General features: G+C 38.6%; 1 protein-coding gene across 3 annotated transcripts in view; it reads right to left on the reverse strand.

Moving 5' to 3' along the window:
* Window positions 1-208: 208 nt before the first annotated feature.
* The window catches only part of LOC102926078 (large ribosomal subunit protein eL29-like), a 34,572-nt gene continuing 17,903 nt past the window's right edge, over window positions 209-16,877 (reverse strand). For all 3 annotated transcript variants that reach the window (XM_042285926.2, XM_076546226.1, XM_042285928.2), the window contains exon 2: window positions 209-3,506. In XM_042285926.2, coding sequence (XP_042141860.1) covers window positions 3,028-3,506 — 479 coding nt within the window. In that variant the 3' untranslated portion in view covers window positions 209-3,027. The remainder of the gene's footprint in view (window positions 3,507-16,877) is intronic.

The raw sequence follows: 16,877 nt of genomic DNA on the forward strand, positions 1-16,877 counted from the left end.
TTCAACACATGAAGTGGGGATACATTCAAATCATAGCACCGATAAACAGAAAGAATGAAAGATAAAAGCAATATAAATAAGCAAAAAATCAAATATCCTTTAGCTAGAAAATGTACTGAAACTCTAGTTAGTTGATGAAGACAGTTTAAAATTGATAAAATAATAATAGTAATAATAATAATACCAGAAACAATCCACAGAGAGTTAATTATTTGTCTACTAATTTATTAGCTCTGATTTGAGAAACTTATAATCAGTATTGGTTTCTCCTTCTTAAAACATACAAGCTTTTCACAGGGGTTATAAGGTTTCAATTTTAAATGCATGTACATTATCTTGAACATTACCTGTAATATACTATACGTTTTTGATATTTGTCTCCAGCCACTCTTCAAAAGTCAGCTATTAGAATGAAGTTCCCATATCTGCATGATCCAAGCAAGGCTTTTCAATAGAGTTGTGGGAAAAGGAGGGAAAGATTTGTGCTTATGTTGGAAAATCACCCAATAGTTACATGACCAATACTCTCCTTGAAAATTTCCTAGAAAGTTGACAGATTGAAAATTCTGAGGCCAGTGGCCATCCTGTGATGAGAAAAATGCACTGGGGAAGTTGGCACTTTGCTGGTTGAGTTTGTCTAGGGACTGATGCCTGGATTTCAGTGTTAAGCAAACTCCTTTTCACAAACCAGCTTTAGAACAGTGTGTGTGTGTGTGTGTGTGTGTGTGTGTGTGTGTGTGTGTGTGTGTGTGTGTGTGTAGTTTGTCAAACCTAAGACTCATGCTAAAATTTGGTTGCCAAAATAGCAACAAGATGGGCCTTTAAGAGGTATTAGCTATTTTTATTTCTTGCAGGAACTAACTAGTTCTCAAGAAAGCAAACTGTCATAAAGCAGTTACTCATGGCTCTCAGACAGACTCCATTATGTAGTGCCATCCACCATGTTTTGATGCAGTACCAGGCACTAGCCAAATATAGCAGCTGTCAAATCTTGAAATTTCCTGCTTCTGGACCTATTCTCAAGAAGCCTACTCTCTATAAATCACTCATTCACAGTAATTCTTCTACAACAAATGGACAGAGATTATATAAATATGTGTGTGCATGTAGTATATGTTTTTCTACATTCAAAAGGATCCTTACTGAGTTCCAGAGAAAAATAATATGTTCTAGGCCCTTGAAACACATAATTATTGCTTAGAGGAACATCAGGAAGAAGGCTGCCACTGGTTTTCAACCCAAAAACACTATCAAGACTTCTTTGTAAAGCATTCAGAATCAAGCAACCTTGTAAAATTTTCAACTTGAACTGAGATCACAGACCTCATCCTAAAGCTCCTAAAGCTCCAGCCAGCCCTGTGGCCTGTCCATTGACAGCACATCTGTTTTTCACCCAGCACTGAGGACACAAAGGGCACAGAACAGGAAGATTCAGCACAGAGGCTTGGGAAGTACAACAGTCTTTCATGCAAAAAATACTATAAAGATGTATGATAGTGCTTTGAGAACTCAGAGGAGTGAGCCACAAACAGCAGTTATAATAGGAGGAATGATTAGCTGCAACGTCAGGTCAGTCATCTCTGCCCTCACAGGGCTTCTCCCTATGCCAGCCAGCCAGAAATGCTCTTCTTACTGGAAAACTTGACCTCAAGAATAACTTTGAGCCGGGCGGTGGTGGCGCACGCCTTTAATCCCAGCACTCGGGAGGCAGAGCCAGGCGGATCTCTGTGAGTTCAAGGCCAGCCTGGGCTACCAAGTGAGCTCCAGGAAAGGCACAAAGCTACACAGAGAAACCCTGTCTCGAAAAACCAAAAAAAAAAAAAAAAAAAAAAAAAAGAATAACTTTGGCTCTTTCAGTAAAGACAAACTGATTGTGACTCTTGTCTCCCCTCATTCCTGTCCTTCACTCACTCATTCATTCCTTAGTCAAGGTCATCTTGAGTATGAAGTGTGTTCACACTGGTTTATATTAGCAACAGAGTCTCCTATAAGAAAGTGTCTATTTTATTGTACTAATTTTCAGTATGAAGTGATATAAAACATTTTGAGAATGAATAAAATGATAAAAGAAGGTAAAATTCAGTAATTACAACTTACTGTATTTCTCATATATGTTTTGCAGCAATGGCATTGAAAGGTTGAGAGTATGTGCTATGAAATTAGGATGTGAGCACTCACCATGGGTATGATTTAGAAAATATGAATTTCATTTTCCTTGTCATAATCTGAAAAATTGTGATAGTAATACTTATTTTGCAAAATATGCATCAGTTTGCATATGCAAAGGGCAAGGTAGGTACCTGAAGTAGCATAAAATGGAATGTAGAAAATATATACAGACATTTGAAAAAGTAATTTAGATTTAAAAGGAATTCAAGAGCAAGACAATTTCTTTTAAAGAAGTAAAAATATACAAATATAAAGGAACATATTGATAGATTTCAACACATGAGAACCATTAACTTTGATATAAAATACAGCACAAAAATTCAGTCATATCAGCTGAATCAAGGTAAAATTCAAATGCAGTAAAAATCCAGTGGAGATATAGAATATTTTGATCTAATTTTCTTGCATTTTTTTTTAGTTCAGACAATAGCCATTCTGTTTTCTATCAATATAGGTTGTTAGTCTGCTCAAGAATTTCATATAAATTAAACTCTTCAGTTTCCCTTTGTGATTGGCTTACATTGCTGAAAAATAAGCATAAACAAAATACTGAAGATGCAACTATTATACCCTAAAAATACTTGCAAGGAACATAGCAGAGATTAATTGCTACATATTAATAAGAAAAATACAACCCACAGAAAAATATTCAAACGTATAATAGAAATTCCCAGAGGAATTAGCCAATAAAAAGTAGCCAATAAAAATGTAAGAACATTTTCTATATAAAAAGTGGATTTTTTTTTAACAGATCCTGCCTCAAGTTTATTTGTAAAAACAGCATGGGGTCCTGATCATCTCCAAATAGTGTGTAGGTGTGTCACACCAGTCCATCTGTCTGGCAGACAGAAACCTTTTCTATGGGGCCTTCACAGGGGCCTGGGCACCTTTGGGAGCCTGAGCTGGAGCTGAGGCCTCTGCCTTGGTTTGAGCCTTGGGCTTTGGTTGGCAGAGCCTACAACCCTTGGCCATGTAGCTTCTAATCTGCTTCCTGAGCTTGGGGTGAGCGATGAAAGCGAGAAGGCTGAGCTTGCCGCTGGGGCCCTTTGCCATCTTGGGCTTCACCGCCTTGGGCTTCACCAGGGCCTTGATGGCCTCTGCACGCGCACTCACTGCCTTTGCGTTGTTGGCCTGCATCTTCTTCAGGCCTTTCTTGTTGTGCTTCTTGGCAAAGCGCATGTTCCTCAGGAACTTGGGGTCCACCCCCTTAAGAGATTCGTATCTTTGTGACCGGGGTTTCTTGATACCATTTCGGAGCCATTTTCGAGATTGGTTGTGTGTGGTGTGGTTCTTGGACTTGGCCATGTCCGAACGGTAACCCGCGGCTCCCGAGGCGCCTGGGACCGGAAGAGAAAGAGCAGATTTTCTTTTTAAATTATTTATTATATTTTTGTACATATTAGTGGGTTTCTTAAAGTTTTTTTTAACTCAAATACGTCATGTCTTTTGACTATATTTAGTACCCATTACCCTCTCCTAGGCCACTGTTTATCCTTTATTCTTCTCCAAATAGATACTTCCATTTTAGTAGTGAGTGAGTGAGTGAGTGAGTGTGTGTGTGTGTGTGTGTTTGTGTGTGTGTGTGTGTATGAGAGAGAGAGGGAGAGAAACAGAGAGAGAGGGAGGGAGGGAGGGAGGGATGAAGGGAGAGAGGGACATCCTACCTTACTTGCTTATTAAGGAATACAACTATAACCAGTAAGGTAATACCACTGTTTTCATCTATAACATAGACAGAATACTTTAAACATCCTTTATAGGGAAATTTAGTTATGTGCACCACAACAAACTTTCAGTTAGTCATGGACTACATATGGCAGAGTAGCCCCATGAGGTTACACTATTGCTTAGATGTATAGCAGCTGTAGCATCGAAGTTTGTGAAAGCACAGTCTTGTTTTTATACAATGAAAAGCCTATGTATTTCTCAAGATAGATTTGTCATTAAGTGACAAATGACACATGAGCAAATGGTACCTTCAGATGCAGCTTAGAGAAGACTGTGTAGAAGTGTCACTAGTGTATTAAGCTTCATCGTGACGGCTCCAAATATGGGCAGAAGCCAACCTGAAGTAACTCACACACAAATAAGAATAGGAATAATAGGAAAATGTCCCTGCTTTTCACTATCCTTATAAGGGTGTTGGAACACCTTCCAAGTCTTTAAAGGAACCTTGAGAAACAGACACTCAAAGTGCATTTGGACATATTCTAGGGGTCTCCTTTGTAGTGGGTAGCCATTCCAGCTTTGATCTGGAAGTTCCAACCCCCACTGAGACTTCGGTAACTGTCACGCCTACAAGGCGAGGCCGAGAGAGGACCCTGAAGACCCAAGATCAGGATGGGCTGGCTCTCTTGGTTCCTGGACCTAGGACACAGAAGCTGAAGGTAGACTGAGCAGAGCCGGACTGTGCTACACCTTTCCCAGACCCTGCAACCTATCCCTTCACTTGTAAGTTACTCCACAAAAAAAAAAAAAAAAAAAAGAGTTTTCTTGACTACACACTGCTTTGATAGAACTGCTTCTGATAGTTAATGTTACACATGGCTCCAGATCCAGAGCTGATGGTAAACTGTAGAACCGCCATGTTGGGAAGCTGAGGTGGGCAGAGCCAGCAGCCAAAGCGCTGTTTCAGTCTTAGTAATGCTACAGTTTAAAACAATAGGTTCACAGTAAGACAGATTCAGATGGAATAGTTTACAATATGTGTAAAAATGTACATAGGCTTGAAAGAGAGAGAAAAAGGAATATAAACAGTTATATTAAAAATACATAGTTTCCCCACAGCACTCCTCTGAACACTAGCTTCACACATCTTAATGATGAATAGTTTTCTCCATTTGTTGGAAAATATTGAAGTCAAACCACTCTGAGTTTTATGCCAAGAACCTTCCACCAACAGAAAGGTACTAACACAAATCTAAGGCTCCCAAGTTCCAAAATTTCAAAGAAGATTTGTTGGCCATGATTATATCCAATGAACATCTCTGAACCAATAATTGATAACCAAAGACTCAAGATTCTCAGTTTGAGTCTGGAGCCATATCTAACCCAAACCACTATACCATAAGATGAGTTCACATCACTTGGCACCTTCCAAATGAAGAATGAGAGAGAGCAGAATTTTTAGAATTATGAAATGCTAGTCACAAAATAAATATGCTAGTCAGATATGGAGATTAATATATAAGCAAATGGAAGCGGCAGCACGTTTGAACCCATTTGTCCTTGGAGAAGGAAGACTCACTAATCACCATGACATGATTTTACAGATGTGTAGATGAAAGCAATTGGTGTGCACTGTGGAAAAGGAAAGCTGGTTCTGAGGGAATCACCTATAGTGAAGGTCTACTGAGAAGAAGCAATCATTAACCAGGGCATGATGCTTTACTTATATCATTCTAGATTATAAAGCATAAGGACACACAGACCCTCTTCTAGTGTTCAGAGTCACTTCCTATGTATCCCTAATAGCTGGTTAAAGTGAATGGACAAATAAACCTTATTAGAAAGTTCTAGTCTTTGCCTTCAATGCCCATAAGTAAGCCACTTAAATTATCTGAGCTTCAAGGTTCAACCTTCAAAAAATAAAAATAACAATGTTTACATGATTTAAGTGATAAATATATTTAAGCATCTGGTAGAGTCGAAACATGGATGAATGAAAATTTGTTCAATCAATCACTCACCAAAATACATGTGGGTGATTTAGAATTTTCCTTGTTAAAACTAAACACCTTTTGACTATGTTGTATCAGTTTTTTGAGCAAAGATTTTATTTTCTTTCACTGAGATAAATTGCCTAGAAAGAAGCTGGTGGGTTTATGATAGTTGCATGATTCAGTTTATAAAAGAATATTCAGCAGTGTCTGTACCATGTTTTCATAAAGTCCCAACAACACAGATAATTTCTCCACATTCTCAACAGCTTTGGGCATCACATTCTGTTTTGTTTTAGCTATTCTGATGTGTGTGCTAACAGCTCATAGTTTTAATGTGTATTTCTCTAATGACTTGTGATATTGAACATATTTCATATGTTTATCTTCTATATTTACATCCTATTAGGGGAAATGTCTGTTCAAGCATTTTGCCCATTTTTTCTGATTGTACTGATTATTTGTATTTTTAAAAGATTTCTTTATAAGCATTGAGAATACTTTGTGCATTCTGGATATTGGTTTGTCCTTTTTTCAGATAAATCCTTCACAAATATTTGTTACGTTTGACATGAGCTTCCTGTGGATGGCCTGCATTTGAATCATGTTTCTTTAAAGCCCTTTTCAAATCTCTTTTACTTGGTAGCTATAGGCCATTTATAATGGAGTATTGAGAAGTACTTCTTTTGCTATTCCATTTTACCTTCTGTTTGCCCTACTTTTTTGTCCTTTATTGCTCTCATTGCTACTGTGACATAGTTTAGAATTCCTTGGTTCATCTATGATGTTTTCCTATGTGGTTTTATACATATAGCTCTGCATGTGTGTGTCTACATCACACATTTACCACAAATTCCTTTGACATTTTATCAGTTCAGCAGAAGTATAGAAAATTTATTCAATTTTTGTTTTTATTTTCCTACATGTATATTGAAATTGTCTAAATATTTTATCTACATATTTTCCCTACCATATTAGATATTGTTGTGGAATATTTGGTTAACTATGTAAAGAGGTGCTGTATTTGTTTAACTATGTAAAGATGTGTTGTATTTGTTTATGTTGCAGAATATTGTTTAACTATATATGTACAGATATGATGCTGTTTTACCTTGCCTGCCTAAAGTACCTGATTGGTCTAATAAAAAGCTGAACAGTCAATAGTGAGAGAGGGGGTATAGGCAGGACTTCTGGGCAGGGAGCATAAGTAGAAGGAGGGATGTAGTCTCAGAGGAAGAAAGAAATAGAGATGCCAGGGGCCAATCAGACAGACAGTGAGGAAGGAGGGAAGTATGACATACAGAATTAAAGAAAGGTCAAAAGTCTTGAAGCAAAATGTAGATGAATAGAAATGGGTTAAATTAAGTTAAGAGAGATAGTGGGACAAGCTTAAGCTAAGTCTGAGCATTCATAATTAATAATAAGCCTCCATGTCTTTATTTGGAAGCTGGTTGGTGGTCTAAAGAAAATTCCAATGACAAGATATTGCTAAATTTTCCCCTTGAATCATCAGTTATGACTTGAAATGTCAAAAGCAAAAGAGAAATATCCTACTTACCCATAATTTTGCTTTCTATGAGTCATCTTCCTCCCTAACGCTCCAATACTCTTATTTTGTTTGTTTAGAGAATGCCCAGCAATCACTATGTGAGGGAAATTTGCTTAGTTTTTCATCATCTTGGAATCTCTGGGTTTCCCCCTTTCATTCCTATGAGATGCTTTCAATGGACACAGGATATTAAGTTGATAGCTCTTTTCCTTCAGGACTTGTACTATACTTCCTTTGACCTCTATGATTTCAGACAAGAAGTTCCTATGACTTTTCCTTTATACATAAAATGCTATTTCTCTCTAATGGTCTTCAGGATTTTTCTATGTTTTTAATTAATATTTAGAAGTACAATTATGTGTCTTGAATATATTTCTTGGAGGCGTCCTATTTGAAGTTCAATCAGCTTCTTGAACCTGTAGGTTCATGTCTTTTACCAAATCTGACATATTTTCAGCTACTATTTTTCAAAATACCTTCCCAGATCAATCTCTTTCTTCTTTCTCAGTACTATAGAGTTTAAATATTGGCCTTTAGTTAAAGTCAAACACATTCCTGGTCTCTTTATCTTTCAAAGTATTTTCTCTCTTTTGTTCAGATTGGTTATTTCCTTTATTTTCAGTTTACAGATTCTTTCCTCTTTCTCTTCCATTCAACTGTTGGATCCTTCTATTAAAGATTTTTGTTGCTGTTGGTATTATTTTGTTTGGGTTTGAGGTTATTGTATTTTTCAGTTCTAAGTTTTTTATACTTTCTGCTTTGTGAGAATTACTATTCTTTCCATATTTAAAGCATGTTACAATCACTCAGTTAAACGTTCTTTTAAATGCTGTTTTAAATTTCTCTTCATTTGAATGAAGAGGATAGAAAAATATCATCAGTACACTGAAATAAAGAATAATAAAAATTACCCAGAAACCGCAGACAGACAAGGGAAAGAAATTGGGGGGGGGGTGCGTGACTAAAATAGAAGCTCTAAACATTTATGTTGACAGAATACAGAAAAAAATGCCAAAGCTAAAAATGTATGGCTGAAAGCTTTCTAAACACTGACATGTCAATCATCTCATTGTCAATATCCATTTATATAAGATTTTCCTGGGTCCTAGTGTCATGAATCAGGTCTGGTTGGAACTGAATATTTTAGATGTTTTGTTAAGAAATTAGTGGTTTTATTTCAATTCTCAGCTTTTGCTGGCTGTGATATTTTGATGGATGGTAAATAATGTGTCCTTCCTTCTAGTCCCCTGTTGCTACCTGAGGCTGACCAGACTTTTTCACTGAAAGGAAATGAGACTTCCAATAGGCCCCTCTTCTCCTAATGCCCCAGTGAGAGCTGCGAGACTAACATCACTTCTCCTTACAGTGGTTATACAGCCATGACATCACTGGACAGAACAGAAGTTTGGAAGCTCCTCTAGGTCTTCTCTGACATGAGCTGGCTGGGGAGAGAAAGTAGACCCTGCTCCTGGTTATGGTGGAGATCCAAGAAGCAGATATGTTCTTTACTGACATTGTGGGTGAAGTAGACTTGTTATTCTTTGAGTGTAAAATGTTGCTATCAGGCTCATGTGTTTGAACATTTGTTGCTCTAATGGTGCTGTTTCAGAAGGGTATAGAACCCTTAGGAGGTGGGGCTTAACTGGAGAAAGTGGGCTAGTTAAGAGAGGCAAGCTAGGTTAATAGTCCTGCCTAATTTCTAGCAGTCCCTTTCTCTCACCTTTCTGCTTCCTGATCCATTTAGATGGGCAGCTTTTGCTGCCATGACTTCAGCACCACAATGAACTATACTCCCCTAAATAATGAGCTAAATTTGGTCCTTTCTCCCTAAAGTTGCTTCTCATCAGATGTTTAGTGATAAAAGTAACTAATACAGTCGTGGTCCATTGCTTCTAAGTAGAAATGGTTCTGCTTCTCTGCTCAGCTTTCTCCAGCCTCATCCAGAGGTGGGGATATGGCAGAGGAAATGCACCATTACAGTGGGACCAAGACTGAAGCCCATTTACTTGTTGCTGATGAGAACAGGATTTGTGTGCAGTGCAGTAGAATGGTCATTACATAATTTTCTGTGACGTGAGACTACACTTTTCCCGTGCTTTGACTATGAAGCTATGAAGCAGGTTTCTGTTGAGGCTGTTTATAACTCGTTAGCATTTACAGAGTTCCAATCTCTGAGACATATAAGGCAAAAAGAAAGCCCAATGACTTAATCATATTATTGCTTTTTGGGCTCTAAGGTTCCAAGACAATTTCTAAGCTTTAGTGTTGATTTATGTGTTAGTTGTACACATTTGGGGAGAGCAGCCAAAAATCACCTTCTCCATCTCTCTGGAAACAGAAGTTCTAACAATTATTATAAGAACATCTCATTATAAAAAAGTACACTCAGTTGTCATGAAATGAGATGCTAAAGCTATTACATCCTTGTGGTGTTTATTAATATCGTCATTTTATTCACATGAAAGTTTGATTTACAGTAGTCCTGGTGATATCCCTAGCAATACAGTGTATATATAACCAATTCTCTTTGTCACTGATCTATTACTATGAAGAAACACCATGACCATGGTAACTCATAAAAGAAAGCATTGGGAGCTTGCTTACAGTTTCAGAGATTTACTCCTTTTCATCATAGTGGGGTGCACGGTGGCATGTATGGCACTGGAGAGTAGCTGAGAGCTACATCCTGATTTGCAGGTCAGGAAAAAGAGAGAGCCAGAGAATGTATGTGAGAGGGAGGGAGGGAAAGAGAGAAATGCTGAGCCTGGCATGGGCTTTTGAAACCTCAAAGCCCACCCATAGTGATACTTCCTCCAACAAGGCCACACCTACACAAACAAGGTCATATCTCCTAATCCCTGTAATCCTTTCAAACAGTTCCACTCCCTGGTGGCCAAGCATTCAAATCTATGAGCCTATGGGGTGCCATTCTTATTCAAACAACCACACCAATTATCAAAGTTAAAGACTAATGGCAAGATAATAAATAGCTGCTATGGACATGTGGCTTTACACTATTAGATTGTTAGATTGTACAATCTTCCTCAAACAAATCCTCTCTGGCTCATGTCTAACATGTCTAACATTCTCAAGCTTAAGCTTTATCCCTTTAGCATATGTCATGGTATCTGTTGTGTAATCGGAAGGTTTCTCCAGTTCAGGCTGGCCCCATGGTCCTGCATTCCTCTGGTCCCACCCAGCTGGATCCCTCAGACACTTATAAAATAATCACTTACAGGCTTATATTAATTACAAACTGTATGGCCATGGCATATGGCTCAAGCTTCTTGCTAGCTAGCTCTAATAACTAAACTCAGCTTATTTCTATTAATCTATATGTCACCTCATGTTCCGTGGCTTTATCTGTGTGCCATTACATGTTGCTCCCTGGATGGCAGGATGGCATCTCTCCTGCCTCTGTCTTCCTTCTTCCTGTCTCTCTCTCTTGGATTTCTTGCCTGGCTATAACCTGACTTGCCATAGGCCACAGCAGCTTCTTTATTTACCAATCATAGTAACACATATTCACAGCATACAGAAAGATATCTCACAGCACTGTTGAGTTCATGAAGACTGTATGGCACTACTCTCAACCACAGTTGTGTTCCACACTGTAAATACCAGCAATGAGGAACAAACAATTAACAGAGTCACACAGATACAAGGTATTTTATACCAACTTTTAAACAAGTTTATTAAATTCAGTTGTTTGGGGGACTTACACACATACTAGGGCATGTAGGAGTTGGTTCTTTCCTTGTGGGTTCCAGGGATTGAAATCAAGTCATCAGTCTCAGCAAAAAACACCTTTGTCTACTGAGTCATCTCACCAATACCAAAAATATATTCTTGTCCCATGCACAATTACATACATATGCCTACACATATGTATCTTAAACAACCAAAAAGATCCAATTTTTGTAATACTGAGCTATAATTCATATGTTCTGACAAGTGCTTGGTGCATTGAAAAGGTTATAGCAATTTGGGTATAGTATGTCTTCTCTACTCCATTGATTTTGCTTGGACTCTCTCAGTCATTCAGGAGCTAAGCTTCATAAGTATTGATTAGCCTGTTATGCAACAAGTACCATATATGTTCAAAGGGGTGAATTATAAATCGCTTTCTATTACTCTATGGTTTTTAGTACTCTTATGATTTGAGACTAGGTTTCCCAAGAGCTCATGTAATTTGAATTCGTGGCCCCCAGATCGTATCTTGGGATAATGAGTGAACTTTGGGGACTGTGGTCTACCTAGTAGAAGTAGCTCATTGAAGCAGGCCACAAAGATCCTATCTGCTCCTTCTGCATCCACAGCTATCTGCTTCCTGATCCACCAAGATAGGAACTAGTCACACTGATAGCTCTGTAGCCATTGAAGCAAGCAGCTCGAACAGCCATGCCTTGTCTGCAATGATGGATGTCCTAGCTACCATTCTAGTGCTGGGAAGAACCACCATAACCAAGCAATGTACAGGAAAAAAACATTTACTGGGGGCTTCCTTACAGTTTCAGAGGGTTAGTCTACCATCAACATGGCAGGGAGCATGGCAACAGGCAGGCAGACATGGCTCTGGAAAAGTAGCTAAGCATTACATCCTAACCCACAGGCAGAGAGACAGAGAGAGAGAGAGAGAGAGAGAGAGAGAGAGAGAGAGAGAGAGAGAGAGAGAGAGAGAGAGAGAGAGACTGGGCCTGGAATGGAATTTTCAAACCTCAAGGCCAACTCCCAGTGACATAACTTCTCCAACAAGGCCATATCTTCTAATCCTTTCCAAATAGTTCAACTAGGGACCAAGCTTCCAAATATATAAGCCAATAGGCACCATTTTCATTCAAACAACTACATTCCACTCCCAGGCCCCTATAAACTTGTAGCCATGTCATAGTCAAAAACACATTTAGTCCAACTTCAAAAGTTCCCCCATAGTCTTTCACAGTCTCAACACTGTTGAGAAGGTTAAAGTCTCTTCTGAGACTCAAGGCAATCTCTTAACTATAACCCCTTGTAAAAATCAAAATCGATCACATACTTCCAATATACAGTGGCACAGAATACATATTAGCATTCCAGAATGTAGGGAAGGGAGCATAGACCAAAGCAAGACAAAAACCCAGCAGAGCAAACTCCAAATTCTGGCTCTCCATGTCTGATGTCAAAGTACTCTTCAGATCTGCAACTCCTTTCAGCCTTGTTGACTGCAACAGACTTCTTTGTCTTGGGCTGATTCCACACCGGTTCTATAGCTCACCTTGCAGATACCCCAGAACTCTGCCATCTCCAACATCCTGAAGTCTTCAACATAATCCAGGCTTTCATGCAGGGACTGCCCTGCTGAGCTTTGCCTCAGAAGCCTTAACTGCAGAGGAAGATTGTACAACCCCTTCCCTATATCCTTGACGGTAAAGCTAGGCCCCCTGACTGAAGCTGCCAAGTTCTTCTGCTTGCTGAGGTTAGAACCTGAGCCCCTCCTTGACGTGTTTTTGCCTAAGTTTTTCCTTGGTGAAGGTTTTCTCTGAGCCTTCAGCTTTCCATTAATTCTTTTACAAGTTGGAAGCTTAAATGGGTGGTTTTTTTTTTTTTTACTGAGAATACCTTTATTACTTTTTGAATTAGGCCTTTCCTTAAACTTTTTATCTCCTTGAGCACTGGACTTGGCTTCAATACTGCATTCCGTGGGGTTTCTTTTCTCCTCAAACTGTTCACCTCATATTTCTTTTTGAGATGTTTGCTGTTTTTCATGGTTGATCTTCATAAGAGTGATCACTAGTAACCATATGTAAAGTCAATATTAGGCTGTCTTGAGATCTCCTCTGCCACTAACACTAATCTAAAACTCTTCAATTTAGCCTCAGGCAGATATTTAGGACAAGGGCAAAAAGCAGCCACATTCTTTGCCTGAATATCACAAGAATGGCCTCTAGGCCACTTACTAATATTCTTCCCCTCTGAAACCTCTTGAGCCAGACCTGCATAGTCAAATCATCCAGAAGTCATCCATATTCCTCCAAACAGTAGTGAGTTTGGTCATGCTTATCACAGCACTACCCCTATCCCTGGTATAAACTTCTACCTAGTTACTGTTCTATTGCTGTGAAGAGACACCATGACCAAGCAAACTTATGTAAGAAGACATTTACCTGGGGGCTTACATACAGCTTCAGAGGTCTAGTCCACTAACATGGCAGGGAGCATGGCAACAGGCAGGCAGGTATGGTGCTGGAGAAGGAGCTGAGAGCTACATCCTGATCCACAAGCAGAGAGACGCTGAGACCAGTATGGGCTTTTGAAATCTTAAAGCCCACCCCCAGTGACAGGTCTCCAAGGCCACACCTTCTAATTCTTCCCAAACAGTTCATCAATAGAGAAATCACGTATACAAATACTCGAGCTTATGGGGGCCATTTGCATTCAAACAAGCACAGTGGACTTGCCTTTGCGGCCAGGACTCAATAAACTTCTATCTAAGTTGCTGCTCTCATACATTTTGTCATAGTAACAGAAAAAGTAGTACATATCCCAAAAACAAAAACAAAACAACAAAAAACCCAACTTATCTTTTAAAAATTGGCATTCTTAGTCATAAGCCTATACATTTTAGAAACGGCTTTCCCACACTTCAACCCATTAATTAAAAAAACATTTTTATTGGCAGTTTCATATATTTAAATAGTGAATTTGGTCATTTTTCATTCCCCATTCCCCACTCTTATTGCCCTCCCTAAATTCCCTCTTCCCAACATGCCCTTCTACTTTCAACCTTCTTTCTGTATGTGATTCACTGAATTTCACTAGATTTTTCTGTTTGACCAAGTATGAGTAAGAGATTTATTGGAACAAGGGAAATTTATTGGTGACTACACCATTGAAGAAAACAGCACCCATCCTCTATCAACTGTAAACTGCCAATAATCCCCTCAGTGAGAGTGGGGCCTTAAGACCCCTTCCCCCATATGTGATGAAATGTTAAACGGCCCAATCTTGTGCAGGCCTTAGGCTGATAAGCACAGTTGCAGTAAGTTACTAGGTACAATGGCTACGCCGTGTTCAGAAGATGATATTTTGCTGCACATCTCCCTATCGACTGACATTCTTTCCAATACCTCTTTTGCAGCATTCACTGAGCCTTGTGTAGTTGGGGCAGGGAGTGATATTATATCGATGGACCATTTAGGGCCAAGTACTTCATCATCAGTCTCATCTCTCTAAAATATTATAGATTTATCACCTTATTCCCACTACTGAACACAGTAGAACAGGAAAGATGGGACAGTTTTCCCATAGTTATACACCCAGGAGAACTACAGTGGTCTTCTGGCCTCCAAGCCCAGGACATTTTTCATACCATACTTTATGGCTACTCAGCTATAGAGAGATATTTGCCCCTAATAACCAACTAATTTTAATTGATATTCCTCTTATGGTTGTGTATAGTTTTCTAACTTCTACCAAGCCAAAAATTCCATGAGCACAGAAATCTTATCCCTTTATCATTTTACAGATGTCTTGATGCTGTCTTTTCCTTACTGTTTATAATTTTAAATGACTACAGTAGAGATCAGATTCTAAAATTTAGAAAATAGCCATGATGCTCTTCCTTCCTTATTATCCACTGGTTTGACTTAATCCCTTCCACGCTCAGTAATCTTAGCTAAATTAATAAATTCCCCTCTGCGTCAACAGTTATTTTTAAGCAAGCTAGAACAGTCTTTAGATAACACAGAAATCTCTGTACACATCTCATGGGCCAAAATAAAATATGTGGTCTCCAATCACACTCCATCTTTGCACTTTCATATGTTGTCCCTATTATTATACTTTATCTTTGAAGTCCATACCAGCTCCCTACTGCCTGTCTTTTTCCTTTGCTGTTAACTAATCATTCACTCATGAATGCAATTAACATTTTCTGAGTACTTACTGTCTACCAAAAACCAAGTTGCAAAGATTCATAAGACTTTGTCTCTGCCACCAGAGGATTTATATGCCATGAAGAAAAGCTGATGCATAAACAATTCATAATTAATGGAAGTGTTATGATAGAAGTACAGAAAGTACTATGGTCCTAAGAGTGATTCATTTTTCCTCGGGAGTTTGCTTATGGGAGTTCACATGCTAGAAAATGAACTCTCTCTTTGTAAACTAAATTGACTTACTTGAAATAAAAATAGCTTCCATTTGTAGCACTTTGCAGAATGTTTTTACATCCAATTCTTCCTTCAAGCTTCATAGTGAATGCTCAATAGTTTAGTGGGTTTCTAAATGTACTCATTAGAAACATAAGTATAAACAATATGGATGGTAATTCTAAAGCCCATAAGTAGATGCAAGCCAAACTGAAATAGGAGTCAGGTGTAGCCTCTCAGAGTCATTTCGGGAAGAACTAACAGCAAAGACCTGCTTCTTCCCCTTCATCATCAAGGCCATCCTCACAACCTTCTAGTTGGGGTTCCTCATTTATACAGCACCCCCTCCAAGCTATGTGTCACATTGGTCACAAAATAATTTTAAATACAGATTAGACCCTATCAGTTTCCTGCTAAAAGCCCTTTTCTTCTATAGATCCCCCTACTCCTTGTGTGATAAAATCTCGGTGTTCTTATGTAATACATAAGACTTTCAACTAAACCTATCAAGCTTCTTCAAACTACTTTTTGGTCATTCTTTTCCCATCCTACTCACTGTCTTTTTTCAAATACATCATACTATTTCCATTTCTGTACCTCTTTAGTCTTTGGTTTTCTATTACTCTCTCTAGTAAAACAATGGTGCACATAGAAAGTTTGGCTCTTTGGTTAATGGTTTTGTTGTTGTTGCTGCTGTTGTTTTAACTTAACAATAGCAGAATCTTGACAACAGAATTTTGGTTCTGTACTTTTCATAAATTATTACTACAATTACTGCAGCTTGGGAATCATTAGTATAGCAGCTTATTCTCTTAAAGTATCAGAAAGAGGCCATTCTTTCTTCATTATACATTAGAGACTCATGACATTTACATATATAACATAGAACACATATTCATTATGAGCATTCCCAGTGCCACAAGCTCCTACAGAACCAGCTGACACTAAATCAAAACAAGACATATAGCAGTCTACATACATCATATTCAAATAAGGTAAGTAAACAATAAAACAAATAAATCTTGTATATTGGTGATAAGAACAGTATTAAAGAAATAGAGGATTTCCCAAGAAAGGGGGTGTTTTGGAGTAGATGATTCATAAAGGTCTTCATAAGAAAGTCATAGATAAGACTGGCTGAGGCTGGAAGAAGAGTCATCAGGTTGGAAGAGCAGCAGAGAAAAGCTCTACATTGTGGGAAAGCATTAAGTACTCAGAAAACCTAGAGTCCGGTGTGGTATAGCACAGGGATTAAGGGGTCGAGTCACATTGGCTATGATAGAATTGGAAAAGCCTCAGAGGCTACAGAAAGGACGCTCTCAAAAGACTAGAAGCAGGTAGAAGACAAGCCTGGGCACAATGCTGGCTGCT

This window comes from Peromyscus maniculatus, chromosome 10, assembly GCF_049852395.1.
Source record: "Peromyscus maniculatus bairdii isolate BWxNUB_F1_BW_parent chromosome 10, HU_Pman_BW_mat_3.1, whole genome shotgun sequence".
NCBI classification, from domain to species: domain Eukaryota; kingdom Metazoa; phylum Chordata; class Mammalia; order Rodentia; family Cricetidae; genus Peromyscus; species Peromyscus maniculatus.